The 18175-nt window shown below is 38.9% G+C and overlaps 1 protein-coding gene across 11 annotated transcripts in view; it reads right to left on the bottom strand.

Moving 5' to 3' along the window:
* Positions 1–18175, bottom strand: part of LRRC7 (leucine rich repeat containing 7) — a 628763-nt gene that overhangs the window by 91312 nt on the left and 519276 nt on the right. For 5 of the 11 annotated variants that reach the window (XM_056111012.1, XM_056111009.1, XM_056111010.1 and 2 more), the window contains 4 exons: positions 13277–13388; positions 12883–13063; positions 9524–11207; positions 4661–4801 (listed from right to left, as the gene is read on the bottom strand). In XM_056111012.1, coding sequence (XP_055966987.1) covers positions 4661–4801; positions 9524–11207; positions 12883–13063; positions 13277–13388 — 2118 coding nt within the window. Of the gene's footprint in view, positions 1–4660; positions 4802–9523; positions 11208–12882; positions 13064–13276; positions 13389–14639; positions 14829–18175 lie in introns of those variants that run through there. The other 6 variants (XM_056111008.1, XR_008791999.1, XM_056111011.1 and 3 more) reach the window with 6 other exon arrangements.

Raw genomic sequence — 18175 nt, 5'->3', positions numbered from 1 at the left:
TACTATAATTTTTAAGGAAATTTATAAACAATAAGTAAAAATAAAGCGAATTTAAAGTAATTAAATGTGTTTATTATTATATTTATTTACATTATATTAATATTGTAAAAATATATATAAAATTACCATAGAAAATGTAAGTTCTGTTTATAGTATAGAAAGTTTATGCTATTTATGGCTTTTTAATTTATGAAACTAATGCTTGACCTGCAATATAGAAAATATAAGATTAGGATTGAAGCAATAGTACAGTGAGGAGGGCATTTGCTTTGCATGGGGCCGACCTGGGTTTGATCCCCAGCATCCAATATGGACCCCACATACCACCAGGAGAAATTCCTGATTGCAGAGCCAGGAGTAACCCCTGAGCATCGCTAAATGTGATCCAAAAAGCAGAAAAAAAAAAAGAGATTAGACATGTTCAGAACACATAGCAGTACTGGGAGTCTTTATATCTATTCACTGTTATATTTTAAGTTCAATCTTCATTCACAGTCTTTTACTAAGTTGGTTATAAGTCTTTGAGAAATAAAATTGAGCAAAAAAGAATAACTTATATTTTGGTCATCTAATAAAATCCCAAGCCAAAGGCAGTTGGCTGACTTAGCCCTCAGCACAGATAATGTTTCCTTCAGTGAACAGAATAGAGAGGGAGAGGTATGGCCTCACGTGAGGAGATTGAGGGAGAGGTACCAACTCACATAAGGCGATCACATAAGGGCACGGCCTTTCTTCTTTGGAATCTTAACAAACAAAAAACTGGACAGCTCTACAGTTTCTCAGGGAACAACTGAATCATGCTAATAAATTTGATCTTTCTTGGCATTCTATGCAATTCTCGTGGTTAATTTGCATTTAGGGATTACAAATCAATGTGAACTGTGTGATACTAGTTTTTTGTTTTGTTTTGTTTTGGGCCACACCCAGCAGTGCTCAGGGCTTACTCCTGGCTTGTGTTTAGGGATCATTCCTGGTGGGGGCTAGGGATGCCATATGGGGTGCCAGGAATTGAACCAGGACAGCTCTTGGCAAGGTAAACGTATTACTCACTGTTCTATCACTGTGGCATTTAATTTTGATTCTCTTTGAGAAGCAACAGTGCTATTTTATGGTTACAAAGGAAATAAAATAAACAAGAAAATCTAAAAGAGAAAAGGACCAAGGACAATTAAAAAAATAAATCGGTTTCAGTTCCGAATAAAACCTATGTCTGTCTTTTCAATAGTGATGATAAACCTGAAAATTAAAAATTTCTTTCCAACCTTAAAAAAAAGAAGCAGTGAAATATTCTAATAGGTTTTGATGCCTTTGTATATCAAAGGGAATACTTGCCAATCTGTAAGGAGGGTTTGGGGCAACCAAACTTTAAACATGGGATATGAATGCAGCTGGGCTGGAGCGATAGCATAGTGGTAGGGCATTTGCCTTGCACGCAGCCAACATGGCCGACCCAAGTTCGATTCCTCCGCCCCTCTCGGAGAGCCCGGCAAGCTACCGAGAGTATCTCGCCCGCACGGCAAGCCTTCCCCCCCCCCCGCCCCCCCCCCCCCCCGTGAAGTATTTGATATGCCAGACACAGTAACAACAAAGTCTCCAATGGAGACGTTACTGGGCCTGCTCGAGCAAATCGATGATCAACGGGAGGGCCTTTACTTACTTTACTATGAATGCAGCTGAGAAGGAAAAGAAACAGTTTGCATCATATTACAGGCTGGCCCAAAAGCTGTGCAAGAAAAAATACACAGGTTCTAAGAGAAAAGCTTCTGCGGAAGTCATGTACCTGGGAATATGGGCAGAAGAGAGAGATCTGGACGGGAGTCCTAGGAGAAGGGGCTAGAAAATTTTTGTTTTGTTTTGGGGCCACAGCCAGGGAGTGACGCTCAGGAGTTATTCCTGCCTCTGACTTTGGAATTAATCCTGGTGTTGCTCAGGGGACCATATGGAATGCTGGGGATTGAACCGGGGCTGACCATGTGCAAGGCAACCCTATCCCCTGTATTATTGCTCTGGTCGGAAGCTGGAGGATTCCTGAAACTGACCAAGCATCCAGTGTTACCCTACCTGAGACACTTCCGGTGGTAGCAGGCAAATTGCATACACTGAATTTACAGATATTAAATGGATTCTGGGTGATAAAATCTTTGGGGGGATAATGGAATATCACCCAAACTGTGTTCTTTTTTTACCCTTTGCTTACTCTTCCTTTTTATTTTTATTTACTTTTTGGTGTGGACAATAAAGTCTTTGTAGATGATTTGTTTGAGATGGAATCTTTCCATATTTGACTTATTTTTGGTTTGCCAGTTAAATGTAGCTTTCAAGGAGAATTCTTTTAATGGAAGGTGAAAGTCTCCCAGTGTTTACAACTGCAATACGTCTTGGAGCTATTAAAGTAATTAATGAATCCTTCGGCTGGGATATCCAAAATTATATCAAAATTAAATATAGCAATACAGAGTATTTAATCTATTCCGGGTGACTAAATTTGAGAAACATAGTTTCAAGTATATTGACAAGTCTGACAATGACACCTGTCTTACTCTCTCGATTGGTGATTAAAAAAGGGCTGAAAGTTAGGTAAACTGAGGAGCTTTCATATACAACATAATTTTAAAGATGCAAGCAATAATTTCCTTTGCACCAAGATCTCTCTACTCTCAATGAATTTGAAATTCTATCACTGTTGCTTAACTCCTATTTAATCGCCATGCCTTTCCCACCAATATCTATATAATCTGTGAGATTTCAGATATTCCTCAATGCAAATGTATTTTAAGGCCATTTTGAAATCTCCCAAGTCCTGCCCAATTCTGAGTGTGCTGATATTAGTTTAGTCCCTTGACACTAACTAGCCATCAATGGAATATCTCCAATCACATTGACAAACACACAAATCAGGGTCTTGCTTTTCTCCCTGGGAGAGAGAGACCCATGTACTACTGGTTTACTGAGGATAGGAAAACAAAAACAGAAAGTTCTAACTACAATAAACATTTTATTTTCCATACCTATTGGGAGTGATGAAATAGCTGCAGGTATAAAAGTCTTTTTGATTCCTCCGCCCCTCTCGGAGAGCCCGGCAAGCTACCGAGAGTATTGGATATGCCAGACACAGTAACAACAAAGTCTCCAATGGAGACGTTACTGGGCCCACTGGAGCAAATCGACGATCAACGGGAGGGCCTTTACCTTTACCTTTACCTTTGATTTTATTATTCTACTCAGAATAGGAAGCAAACTAAGCAGAGTTAAGGATTGTTATTAAGACTAATTTGACAATAAAACATAAATTTGAGGTCATATGATCTTCATTTTATTGGGATGGTACTTTGCCCCATAAGCTCATTAATTTCAGTAAGAGAGAAGCATTTGGAAGCTACTGACATTCAGCTATCCCTACTTGCATTCCTTTTCAATAAAAACTTACTAGGCTAATAGCTATATTAATAATAGAGTCATAATGACATATTGTGTGAAAATGACTCATTAGTCTCCACTGAAATGTAACTAAGAAGACATTAATCAATTTAACCAGGTAATGAGGGCATGGCCAGTTTTGCCTCAATAAAGCAAGCAGAAACATTCCTTTGTCAATGAAATGCTTCTTAATAGTGCATTTCTTTTTAGAGGAGCCTGCATTAGTTAGAACCATGTGACGGTGCAACGGTGCCATTACCCTCCTATGAGAAACAATTTGTGAGCTAACCACAAAGTTTCTCATGCTTCACTTCTGTGTATAAGGTTTTCCATGAAGAAAAGTAGGCTGCAGAAGCATTTGGCCAAACACTTAATTTTCATTCCAATTGGACTCCACATCTTTTCCTAAGGAATCCATTAAAATCCAATAATATTAGGTTTTATTGGATTTTCTAACTATTTTTCTATTTCCTAACTATCCTCAAAAAATGTGCCAGAAAGAGAAGATAGGTTAGCTTCCCAAACAGTAAAAGAAAGTTAAAAACCATAAAGAAGCTATAAATATCTGCATAAAAGAAAGTAAAGCAGAGGAAGCCTGTCTCATGAGCAAAGAGAAGAAGGCAGCTGGAATAGAGAAGGGATTGCTAAGAAAAAGATGGCTGGAGGAATTGGTCGGGATGGGAGATATGTGCAGAAAGTGGATAAAGACCAAACAATGATAACCTCTAAAGGTCTGTATTGCAAACCATAATGCTCAAAAGTAGAGAGAGATTATGGGGAATCATGTCTGCCATGGAGGCAGGGGGAGGGTGGGAAAGGGGGGATATACTGGGGATATTGGTGATGGAGGATGTGCATTGATCAAGGGATGGGTGTTTGATCATTGTGTGATTGTAACCCAAACATGAACGCCTGTAACTATCTCACAGCGATTCAAGAAAATTTTAAAAAAAAGCAAGTAAAGCAAAGAGAAAAAGAAAATGAAAATGAATAATAAGAGAAATCATTCCCCAAACAACACAAAAGCTATGTACCTGCTCAATCCAAAAAGCAAAGCTGATAAGCAAAAACCTGATACATCAGTCTAGCTCTAAAGATTTAATTAGCAGATGCGCATCTGGGGTCCACATTGTCTGCCCAGGGCAAACTTGTGAGTCTCTAAGAAGGGCTCAGGTACAGTAAGGAAACAAAGAACGTTCATTGGCTTTGGTATGCTGACACATGTAGGGCAGTCCATACTTACTTTCTGAAGAGGTAGTTCTTGTAGATCAAATTTAGACTTAGTCTGCAAGTTTAATGTCATGCTTCTGCCTGCATGCATTGCTGAAATACCTCCATAGGGCAGCATGCCAAGGTTAACTGTGTTGTGTTTGTAAGCAGCATTCTGAGTAGAGGAAATAATCATGTGACAGGGTATGAACACATGCTCAACAAACTCTTACATGAACAGGTTTAAATCAATAACATTTAACTTTCAGCGGGCACACAGTAACTCTCCTTTTCCAACATGCACTTGATCAGACAGAAGCATACAGTCAACAGGGTTAGTTATGCACATCATGAGAACCATCCAGAACTACAGAAAAGACAAAAAGCAAAGAAGATACATATTGGTTCACATTTGCTGCTAACTCCAAGGCGTGAAATTTGGCTCTTGAATATTCTCAGTAGAGTAACTTTGGACAAATGACATTCCTCTATGGCAGTCTAGTGCTTTTAAAAATTCAAACAGTGAGCTCTTATGTAAGATGAATTTGGTCGGCTGCAAATGTCCTGGTCTCTTTCACAATGTGAAATAGTCACATACAAAGGACAAATATTCGTTTTGAATTCTATCTTAAAACTAAGGGACTACAATATTAAAGTCCAAAAAGTCTCTAGTTTTTACTCTGCGGGCATTATTGTAGTAACTTAAGAAGAGAGGATTGGAGGAAGTGATTCAATCTGACCACTTGTTGATAGAACTTATTAATTTAGTGAAAATCAATAAACTCAGTTGTATATGGTCCCAATATTTTAGAATTGCATTTGAAACTGGAGAAATGTCATCATAAAGCTAAAAAGACTATGTTTTAAGCTATTAGTGTTATTGATCTATATACCTGGATTTCTACAGAACATTCTGGGGATATTTAGCTGTCTTTCAATAAGTGCAACTGAGGTTATTTCAACTATCCTTTAAAATAATTCTCATATTGGAAAAATAAATCTAGAGACATTCACTTATTACATTGATAAAAACTCAAACAAAACCATAAATATTATTGAACACTGACAACTAAGGGCATTACTTGCAAAGTGGTAGTTTTAATTTGATTTAATTTTGTTTATCTTTTTGTTTTGTTTTGTTTCAGGGCTATATCCAATGGTGCTCAGGAGTTACTCCTGCCTCTGTGCTTAGGTGGTGCTTAAGGGACCACATGGGATGCCAGAAATCCAACCCGGGTCAGCAGCATGCAAGGCAAATGCCCTGTCTGCTCTACTATTTCTCTGACTCCAAAGCAATGATTTTCTTAGGATCAAAGTTTCACTGAACTCAACAGAAGGACTTCTGATGGTGTACCTGTCTATCCAATGTACTTATTATGGATCTCTAATGGATTTAATCTAGAGAATTTGGCTTCATCTACACATTGTCACTGTGCCCCAGCTGAGGAGGACTGTGAACATTTCAGTATTATCACTTGAGGGATGCTTTAAACTTTAGTATCCCATAAAACTAGCACTGTGTCAGACCCAACGGAGGGGATGTGGTCCAAAAAAAATGGTTTCATGTTTTAAATTCTCTTCCTCTCAAGGAGGCCCAGTGGTGAAGAGAGCCTGATGGTGACTCTGGAGGAGAAACAAACATTCTTGGAGCTGCCTCTTCCAAGTCAATTGTGAGAACTAACTTTTACCATGTTTTGTTGGCTTGTTAAGTTGATGCCACATCCAGGTCCCTAGGCAGTCAGTTGTCATCAATGGGAACTAGACCAAGATTTTACAGTATTCAGTGTGACTCTTTGATTTACAGGGTTTGAAGGGATGGACTGACCGGGAAGGAAGCATATAAGGTTCTGGCACAGGCTTCCTTGGGACAGAAATTTAAGGAACACAGCTAAGTGAAAACCAGTTTTATAGGACAAAGCTGGGATCAGTAACTTCAATACATCTTCTTGAGTAGCTGGAAAGTTTTCAGTAAGATAAAGGCTGAATAATAATACTTCAGGAACTTAAGTTGGATAGGGAAAGAAATGATATTTGGGGAGTAGGAGCGAAAAAGCTTCCAAGATTCTATGGTTTGAAGCTATTTTTTTCTTCAAATTAAATGAAAAACTATGGGATATTGTTCTGACATTGTCAGATCATTGGTATTGCTCTGATAAATTGAAGGTAGACCAAAGGAATTCTGAACAAAGGGGTTGTGTGGAGATAAAAAACAGGAGGTGTTTTCACAGCAATGGAAAATACATATGATTTCTTTGTGTTATCTGGACTTGGAACAGACGGAATGGCCTCCCTATGTCTGCTGATTCAAATCCCCAGTCTTAATTTTCTCCTTCAAAATTCTTGCTCCAACTAAAGGAGTCCCTTATTTTTCAGTTGCTCCGAAAGATCAAAGAAGAAATACCACTTATCAGGGAAACTGGAAAGAAACAACAGTAGCAAATGCTTAGAATTTTGCCTTTTCATCATCATCATGCTTTGTTCTTAGTCACTTCTCAGCAGAGTCCCAAATCACCAATTGCACCATAGAAGCTCTCGAAAGCTTCTTATAACCTTTCTTGACTAGTTAATCTTACTCTGTTACACATGGTCATGTCTACACAAGGCCAGACATCTCAATAAGTATTGCATTATTTGGTCCCCAATATTAATGTCTTTCAAGTTGTTTACATGGAGGATTTGGGGAGGTAAAGCCTGGGTGACTATTAACCAGGTGACAGCTAGTCATGAAGCTTTTCTGGTTTGTATTTGGGCCACACCCAGTGGTGCTCAGGGCTCTGAGCTCCTGGTGGAACTTCGGACCCCATATAGAATACTGGGGATTGAACCAGACTTGGCTGCATGCAAGGAAGTGCCCTACTTGCTGTATTATCTCTCTAGCCCAAGTCATGAGACTTTGATAAGATTCCCTTCAGCGGGGCTGAGCATGTCTCTTTGAAGCAGACATTCTGATACTGCACAACCTAATTCCACATTGAGAAATGATTACCTACACCCATGTTGATGGGCTGACTCTTTCCTTAAAAATAATTGTTTCCTTGTCATGTAGACATGACCTATAAAAATGCCACTGCTTTAAAAAATGTACCTGAAAACACAAAATTCAGCATTAGGGAAATATGTAAGAAACAGAGTGATTTGTGCTTTCAGCAGGACCCCAACTTATATAAGAAAATATTGCATGAAACATTCTAATGGTGCATTATTACCCAGGTTCCCAATTTACATTATCTTTTTACCTGAAAAATGAGAACAGAGACCCCATTTTCGCAAAAAAGGACTGTTAAGATTTTACGGACAATGCAGTACAATGCAGTATACCAAAGCTACAGAGGATACTTAGTGATAGTCAAGTAATCATAATTTTTTTTCTTTTTTTGTTTTGGGCCACACCCAATGGTGCTCAGATTACTCCTGACTCTACTCAGGAATTATTCCTGGCAGTGCTCTGGATCCCATGTGGAGTGCTAGAGATAGAACCTGGGTTGGCCGTGTGCAAACGTGCAAGGCCTTGGTCCTACCTGCTACACTGTCTCTTCACTCCCTTTTCCCCCAAATAGTCATACTTCTTTAAAATAAAATAGAGGGGCTGGAACAATGGCACAGTGGGTAGGGCATTTGCCTTGCATGTGGCCAACCCAAGTTTGATTCCCAGCATCCCATATGGTTCCCCCCGAGCACTGCCAGGAGTAATTCCTGAGTGCATGAGCCAGGAGTAACCCCTGTACATTTGCTGGGTGTGACCCAAAAAGAAAAAAAATACAGATGTCTTTTAGAGAGATACTGACAGGCAGTGGGCTGGAGCCATAGCACAGCGGGTAAGGCATTTGCCTTGCACACAGCTTACCCGGGTATGATTCCTCTGCTCCTCTTGGAGAGCCTGACAAGCTACATATGACATATTCTATATGTCCAAAACAGTAACAAGTCTCACAATTTGTTGTTTGACGTTACTGGTGCCCGCTCGAGCAAATCGATGAACAACGGGAGGACAGTGCAGTGCAGTGTAGTACTGACAGGCAGTGAAAAGTAATTTTTTTTTATAATTGACTTTTTGTTTTCTCTTGTCTGTCCTCAACCTCTATACATTCATGATTTACTATGACTCACTTTTTAGCCAAATTTGGATTAATTTATTTATTTTTTGCTATTCTATGTACACTAATTTGTATACATTTGTAGTCTTCATAAAGACATCATCTGTTTTTCTTGTCTACATGATTTGAATTCAGAGATTCCCCTTTATACAAAACCAACATTCTAAATGGCAGGATTTATTTTATTAAGTAAAATAATAGGGAGGAGAATGTTCAACCTCTGCTCATTTTTTTTTTTTGTTTGTTTCTTGCTGGGAAGATTATTACTCATTAGAAGTAATAACTTTAGTAGTCCCACAGCAGTTACTCTATGCAAATTTTATAAACAAATTCGGCTAGACTTTAATGTAAGTGAGCCCATGCAGAAAGGGGAAAAATGTGCACTTTTTATAGATTCAATAAAAAGCATACTTCTTGGTCACTGGAGAGCAGTTTTGTGTCTTACGAGAGGTATTTTGCCTTAATGGGAAGGAAGCAATTGAAACACCATCCTGGATAATAGAGACAAATTCATTCTCACAAGAGTTCAGTTAGGCTTGAGTAATAATGCCACCTACAGACACGGAATCTGGAAGAGCATGAAACAATACCCATTAAAAAAAAAAAACCAAAACCAAAACCAAAAACCCCCCCTCCCAAATAAAACGGTTATGATTCCTTTCCCCAGGACATCCAGGTCAATCCGATGCTGACCCTCGACCCATTCATGTAGTTCATGCGTCACTACATGTGCTGAGGAATGGCGAGAGAACGGAACACTCAAGGCAGGCGGAGAGATTCTTACAGAGAAAGGCCACACATACCCTGTCTAACCTTCTAGCTTCTATATGTCTAAGCAGCTGTTGTCTCCAGTCTGCAGGCATTTTCCCACAGCTCTCCTCCCCCTTCACAGGAGTGGGCCTTGTCTTTATATCACTGTTATCTGATGGCTTGTCCCCATAGTTACCCAGGTTATAGTCAGATGGTATTTTTTCCAAAAGAGCTGCCATAGTCGGCCTAGCTGAAACTGGCCTGGTCTGGGAGGCCCCGTAACTCTCTGTGCTGTAGCTTCGGGCCGACAGAGGCCTCCTCTGGGTTAGGTTTTTAACTGGAAAACTTCCCGCCTGAGCTTTCACTTCTTGATATGAAGGGTGTTCGTCTTCATACCTGCCATTCCTCTTGAGGAACTGGGACTCAGTCACTGAAACGCTGCTCTGACGATCCAGGCCGGCCCGGTAGGCTGGGCGGCCGTAGCGGTCGGTCGGAGGCAGCTCGTGGGCCTCGCTGACCCTGCGGTACATGGCCATCTCCGTGGAGCTGGCCAGCGAGTCGGCCCTTCTCAGGAAGCCTCCCCTTGGCCCCTGGCCGGCCAGCTGGGCGTTGACCAGTGCCTCTTCGTTGACAGAAGGCTGTGAGAAGGAGAACACCTGCTCCACGGGCGGGTAGCCCCGGTAGGCCCTGGGGCTGACCAGGTCCTTGGCCAGGTTCTTGCCGGCCTGTGGCCCATACTCAGAGTTGTGTTGGAAGGTGGGAGGGATCCTCTTGTCGGCTTTCACTTCCACGGCTCCTTGGGGGTTGAAGCTTTGGTCAAACTGGTAGACTTTTTTGGTCATGGACTTGGGGGGCGGTGGCCCTTTGCTGGTCCCATAAGTGAGGAGCTCGTCGTCCAGCATGGGGACCGACTGGCTTCGAGACATGCTGGACATCCCGTGGTGCTCCGGCCCCAGCATCTTCTCGGCACGCTCGTGGCTGCCTAAGTGGTCACTCCCAGCCACGTAGTTCTCCAGTGGGATATTATAGACCTTGTAGGTCCCGATGTCGATCTCATCGATGCTCTGGGACTTTTTAAACTTACTGGACTTGATATCCTTCATGAGCGGGGAGAGCCTCTCTGTGCTTTTGCTAATGGAAATGACCCCTTTGGAGGATTCCGGGCGGCAGTGCATTTGGGAAAAGACATTACCAAGAGTCCTGTTGGGGTTGGAATCGTGATACTCCCAGGGGACTCCTGGGGAGAAAGGACTGGGTATCTCGGTAGACTCTTTCAGATGCTCTTTTCTTTCAGGCAACGGGCTGGTGGTGGGAGTAATCTCTAATTTGGAAGGGAAAGCGGTCCTGTCTTCGAAAGGACTAGGGGTCCTGGTCCAGTTCTGCCAAGGATTGGAAGGAGGCACTTCTGTTTCTGGGGTGTGTCTGTGTGTCGACTGCTCCAGTTCCAGTGGGACGCCGACAATCCTCTCTTGCCTGATCAGAGGTCTGCGTCCATGAGAAGAAGATGTGCTTCTGGATTTGGAGCTCAGGAGAGGGTTACTGTTGGCATCACCGCCGGCAGCTTCCTCAGAGACGAACCCAGTGTTATCATAATGGGAGCCATCAGTCCAGTTATCAGTGAAGGCCTCAGTCATGGGCAGCCGCTCAGGACGCTGTGGTAGGTTCCCTGGGGGAACAGCCTCCCGTTGACTGAGTAATGGCTTTGAATCAAGAGGCTGTGGGAAAGGTGGTGCAATCCTGCAAACACAAAGGGAACAAGAAATGTGAAGACATGGAAGAGCGAGGGTCTTTGCCGTCAAGAACAGAGCAGGCCGGACCATTGTCCTGTGTTGACCTGGTCACCAGCACTTCACTTATGATTACAAAAGCAGCTTTATGCATCATGACCAAAAAAATTCCACCCACTCCCTTGCTCTAACTTTTCTTTCTTCCTATTACACATCAGCTTCTAACACTTCATCGAATTTACTTACCCATGACAGTTTTTGTGTATCGTCTAGTAACCTCTCTATTACATCACCGCACCAGGGCAGAGTTTGTTCTTGTTTTTTTTTTTCTCATTAGGCCTGACTCTCAATAAATATTTAATATAATCTTGAGGAATGAATGGGTGAAGACAAGAAAATAGAGGTCTTTAGTACTTTTCCTGAAATCTGTTCTGGTAACTCTATTTCTCAATTCCTGGCTTCTATCCCTGAAAATTCTTCTTTTCTAAATAAATTTGCCAAATCATTGGTTGAGTGTCTTTCTTATACATGCTGAGTGCATGCAGTGGACCCATTTTGCTTCAAGCGACCTCTATTTGAAGGTCAGGTACTATAAATATTAAATTCATCATTAGAAAAAATGAATTCATGTATAGTCTTTTGTACACATACATTTTACTATATTACATTAAAACTTTCCATCATTGGCATGTTTAGACAAAGAGCCACCGTATTTCTAGAAAGTGGTCATTTTTCGGTTTACTCTAAACTGTTTGCACGTTAATAAGATTAAATCACATGTCTTTTATTAGTGAGACTTTCAAATGCTTTTGCAAATTGTAAAAAGTCCTTGTAGAAGGTATCTTTAAAAGGCACACAAAAAAATCTAAGCTTATGTCAGAGATAATGAATTCATAAATAAAAAGAGTTAAGGTTTTTATTCTGGCCATGAATGAATAGAAAGGTTGAACTAATTATCCCTAATAAGAACAAAAATAATAATAATGAAAAATAGTATAAATGAATAAACTCATATATCATATGAAAATTTTATTGCAGTTTGTGGTTATAGAGCAACAAGTTATAAAACAAAGGAACCAGAAATGAACATGTATTGCCTGCTCACTCAAATCATTTTATTATATTCTATATTTTTCCATTGGTAAATGGAAATAATATAGAGTAGAGTACATTTTGGAAAAACTAAATAATTGTGCTTCATCATTAATTTTCCATGTGGTGACAAAATGATGTTGCTGATAGCACTACAAATTTTATTGCATAATTAGCTTGTACTGGGCACAGAAAGGCTTTATATGTATTTTAATTTAATCTATAACACCATTTGGGAAATAAAATACCTACATGCATAACAAACAGGGATTGGACAAACACAACTTTTTCTTTAATTTGGACAAATGCAACTTTTGGTTTTCAATCTTTAAAACATGTTGTCCTGATATATTCACCTAAAACAGCCCCACCTATAATTCTCTGACCATAACTTCCTCCAACAATGGTTTGACTCTGTAAAACACATTCATCCACTCTTAGAAACCCCAGGCTACATTTGCTCACCTGTTCCTTCTGTCTTCTATGCCACTCACGAGTTGATTACTATTCTAAAATAAATAAAATTTCATTTTTCAAAATGTGCCCCCAATGAGCACTTTTTGGGAATGGAAAAGAGGGAATTCCAAACACACCTGTTACCCCACAAAGAATTATGGACTGCATCTTTAGTTGTTGTCTGCAAGGACCCCACTTTAACCCGGGTGTTAGAGGATCCTGAGGAAGCCTGGGAGGGCGAGTAGTCTGAGTAAGTGCCTGAGGAAACACTGTTATTCAGACAGTGAGTTTTGTCAACTTCAGACTCATCAGTTGATTCTGAAACGTAAAGGGGAAATTATTATAATGCAATGAACAGTGGCATTTATAAACAGAAAAGCAGGTATGAGAAACAGCATAGGGGTCAATGTTAGAAATATGTAATATTGGTAAAATACTCCTAGAGACTATGGGGCATCATGATTTACAACTGGTGGTTTGTCATGCACATGCATTTGTGGCATATTGTCCACGTCAGGTTCACGATGTTACCTTTTTTGTCCTTCCCTAGCAGAACAAGTTTGGGTGGGTACAGAGGGGTCTCAGCTAATGAAGGGTGAAGTTCCCCAATCCTCATTTCATTAGCTGGATGAACAAAAGAATCCTGAGAGATATAATAATACAGGACAAGGAAAGTAAACATTTAAACAATGGTTAACCACGGTGGCAATATCTTTATTTGGTTTTGATTTCAAGATGGAGTTCTAAAATTCAATGCATTGTGGAGAACTAGGTGAAGCTAAATCAGATGCACCTCAGAGGTGATGATGCAAATGTTTTATTTTTCTATAAGTGAATCCACTTATTCATCAGGCAATTGTAGAGTGTGTTTACCTGCCTGGCACTGTGCAAAGAACTGTGAAGGTTACAAAGAAAGAAAAAACGTTACCTGTGAGATCTGGAAGCTTAATATTTAGTTGGGAAGAGAGGTGCTATTACTAACCCTAGCCTAGGACTGACTTATAAATCATATCATATTATTGATACTCACAAACACATATATGTACATATATGAGTTCTAAGGGATTAACTTTCTTTAGAGTTTTCAAAGGTAAGTATATTACTGACCGACTAGGTTTCTTTATAAAAATCTCTGGCCACATTAACATATAATTCAAGTTATTTTACTGATGACTTTGCTGTTAATTCCTGTTATTTCCCAAGTGATTTTAAAACTTTGTTATAGCTAACACACCTTCTTCCTAAAGCTCTAGTTTTCTCATCATCCATCAATTTAGTGTGCTGAATATTCATCCAAATTCATTTATTGAATATAATTTACGGCTTTGACACAAGAATATAAATTTATAATAAAATTAACACATGAAAATAATACATTTACAAATTATCATCACAATCAAGTTGTAGAGAGCATTAGGGAATGCAAAGCTGCTAATTCCCACTTTCTTGTAAATAGTAAAAAAGTGTTATCTGTGCCCATGAGTATGTGGTGACATGAAAGTATATATGACTATCTTTATGTATTTTTTCCCCTTAAATATTAGATTGGTGTGATCCTAAAGAAAAATCTTCAGCTTTCTCATTCATTAGTACTTGTCTGTTCAGAATATTAATGTAACAAATTTAGAAATATTTTATTAAATCAGCAAAAAATACACGTGAGGGAAAAATTGCAATGAAATGGTTCTATCTTATTGGATGGTAATGGTCACATAGAAATTATATATAAAGTTTTGACCCTGTTTGCACTGACAACAGGCTGAAGTTTAGGGATACTGTGAAAAAAGCACATTTCCATAACTCTTCACTTAAGTTCTATGTTTTAGAAGTGGGTTTATATGGGAATATCGTCCTGTTAAAAGCATTGACACTTGATACACTTGATAAGCTTTTTTAAAGATTGTTTCAATGTGAGAAAACTAAACCACAATCTAGTCCAACCCTTTAATTATTTTTTAGAGGTGGATTCTGAGGCTGAGGCCCACACAGCTAATTAGACAAAGATCCAGCATTAAGGCAGGATTCTCTTGGATTCCAGTTCCATGATCATCTCTTCTATGCTGCTGCCTTCTGGAGAGCTCAGCTGTGAACACAGTAGAGACAAAAAGTGCAAAAATCATATTTGAAAAAGTCATAAAAGAGAGTGGGACTGATGGACATTCTGGAGATGAAGAAGAAATCTGTATTTTCATCATCTTGAAAATGTTTTCAAAGATTTAGCATAAGAACCTCGTGATTAAACTTTTGGGTGATAAAATAGAGAACAAAAACCATTATATATCTGTGAAGGAATTTACAAGTAGAAGCAGATGAGAATTTGAGAAATGGTGCCACAAAAGTCATCAAATACGTTAAGACCTGTTTAAAAACACTTCGATTATCAGTAGGCATATTTCTTTTTTATTCTTGCTTTAACATTTATTAATTGGATTTCCTTGGACAATCAAGCCTACCTCACTGAACCTTATTTAATTCATCGACAAAATCAAGGTAAAAGGAATCAGAGATACTTTCTCTATAGCTCTAACATTCTATAAATCTAAATATTGCTCATGTCATAAAATAAGAATGAGAATTTCTTTTTTTTCAGTGCTTATGATTGTACACTGGGCTTCTAACATGCAAGTCAAGTGCTCTACCACTGAGGTATATGCCTGGCTCTTAAGGAAATATTCCTTTAGGAATATTTTTGAGCTTTGACTATACAACTGGCCTTACGAAGTGGTTAGGGGAGAAGGTTTGAAGAAGGAAGTTAGAGGCAGACTTGAGATGATAGAAGGACAGTGGTGGGGAGTGAGGGGGGTGTCTTGGGCACTTTGGTCTGGTGGTGGTGCAGAAATTTTGCACATAAAAACCATACACATCAACACCTCAACTACAATGGCAAAGAATATTCTCAACTATAATAAAATATTAAGTGAACATTCTCTTTAAAGGAAACAATATTCATTTTCCTTGACACTTAATATAGAAATATGTTGATTTTTTTAGATTCCCAACCCCCTAAGCAAATTAAATAGTATCAGAAGGGACATGTAAATATTGTAAAGGTTCTCACTCTATTTTTCTTTATGCCTTATAGATTGATACCCAAGTTACCTTGTATGTATAAAATGGACTTCCAAATTTGTGTCAAAAATTGCTCTTATTTAGTGTTCTAAGGTCGCTGTGGCTGTGCTCAGGGCTTACCCCTGGCTCTGCACTTAGGGATTATTCTTATTGGTGCTCATGGGCCATACATGGTGCCGTGATCTATCCTAGGTTGGGTGCATGTACAACAAACACAATACCCACTATACTATCTTTCTGGACCTATAGCTGAATTTTTTACTGAAGCTATTCTACGTAATAGCTATGCTTTGATTTAGCTTCAAGTCTCTGACTTTGCTCAAGAATGTCTATTTTGAACCAAAAGGAGCTATAGTGACTAGGAAGGAAGCATAATATTAGTTGGTTGTAAATTTGTGCCTCTTTTCTGGAGTATTATGGTTCTCAACTTAGAAGGATAATGCTATTGAGCAAGAATGATGACTATTCATTGATCCACTTACACTCTCCTATCTTTGTGAACAAAATGATGATGATAGTGAACATGATGTTGCCCGTCAGTTATGGAGAATCATTTCTAAGTACACTCCTGGGCATCTTTGCTACTTTGTATCATCCAAGTTAATTATTTAAGTAATAAGCCTTATGTTTTGTTTTTATTCATCATTTTTTAAGATAATTTTTATTTTTTCAGATAATTTTGAAGACAAAATTTCATTAAAATTTTTGTGTTGTTTTCTCAGATGTTTTTGTTTATTTATTTAGTTAAAGTTATTATCATCATCATTTTGTTTGACAGATAAGAAAATGGAAATTTACACATGTAAAGTTATAATTTCAAGGCACACATTTAGAAAGGAGTAGAGTCAATGCTTGAGATTGTATCTGCCCTAACTAAAGGTCTTCTGTGTGGTAATCTGAGTGCTGTTTAACCTAAGAAAAGATTGTTGCCGAAGTGGGTTTCTTAGAACCAAAAATCTTCACTATTTTAACTGTCCAGAAGGAAATCAACCATTGACTTTTACAGAGCCTGGAGATACAACTTTGTGCTGGAAAAGTCAAACTTTCAGTACAACTTCAGAGTCAAGACAGGGGAAATGATTGGTAGGGTGTCAAATGTGATGAGGGTATTGAACCATATTTCCTTCCTGTAAGGTGATAAGAGAAGGAAAGGAAGAATAAAATTTCTTTGTAATCCCATTGCCTGTCCACTGTTCAAAATAAGCCTTGCTTGCCACCTCTGCAGTAAAAGTGAACTTCAGCGAAAATTCAAAAAGGAGAAAAAGAGAGAAGCTTGTGTCTGAGCTTTGGAGAACCCATGACTAGTATTAATAAAAGCACTTAAGGGCATTTCCAAGGGTAATTGACTATGATCCATTGCAGGAAGAAAGATACACTTTCTCCTTAAAGAAAAATTGGGCTGTCTCTCACAAAGGGTGAGGTGTAGAACCTTTATGGATTGGTAGTCTGGGGAGTAGCAGACGGTGGGACATACTCTGCAATATGAGATAGTGACTCACAGAAGGATTAAGGGGGCTAGGGCAGAATTAGAACATCATTGTCCTGTAGAAGAGAAAATTATTACAACTACTGTAAGTTTCCACTATGCCAAGAAGTTATAGAAACATACTTGCTTTTGTCTGGTCTCATTCCACAAAAACTCTGAACGTGTTACTTACCTGTGTTTTTAAAGGTAAAGAAACTAAATCTCAGGAAAGTCTCAGTGATTTAGTAAGGTCACACTGTTGGTAACACGCTAGAGTTTGATTCCATGAGTGCTAAAATTTAAGCCTTTTTCTTCCTCCACGGACTGTGCTCAGGCATAGTTGTTAATCCATAAGGATGCCATGGGCTACTTTAAATATATGAGAAAAACAAAGCAGTACTTGACACCAGTTAGATACTGCAAAAACTACTACCTCTGGGATGTACTCAGTTACAACCTTAGATTGCATGTGTTTTGATGGTCATATTTCGGAAGCTGCATATTTTGGTGGTGGGATCACTTGAAAGCCAATGAGAAACAGAAATTAGAGTTTTAGTTTCCAATATGATTCCAAGGTATGAAAAGATAGGGGGTCTTTGACAGATGTAGTTATTCTACTGAGGCATGGTTTTGGTTATTTAAGAAGTAATGTACATTATTTACTTTTCTAATTTATGTGCTCTGCTTTTCAAAATATAATTAGTAGACAGATATACTTACTAAGTTTTGGGATGTGACTACTTAATAAATGGAATTGTTAGTATTTCTTTTGGTTTGGGTGGTTGTAACAAAATTATTAAGAGACTAAAGGCATTTGTATACTTAACATTTAGGGGCTTCTGAAATTATTTTATGTCACAGTTTTATTCCCTGTACAACTTCCCCTCGCTACTTCA

This window comes from Sorex fumeus, unplaced genomic scaffold, assembly GCF_029834395.1.
Source record: "Sorex fumeus unplaced genomic scaffold, SorFum_2.1 ptg000011l, whole genome shotgun sequence".
NCBI lineage: Eukaryota > Metazoa > Chordata > Mammalia > Eulipotyphla > Soricidae > Sorex > Sorex fumeus.
The sequence above is the reverse complement of the archived record's forward strand: the minus strand, read 5'-3'. Positions and strand labels throughout refer to the sequence as shown.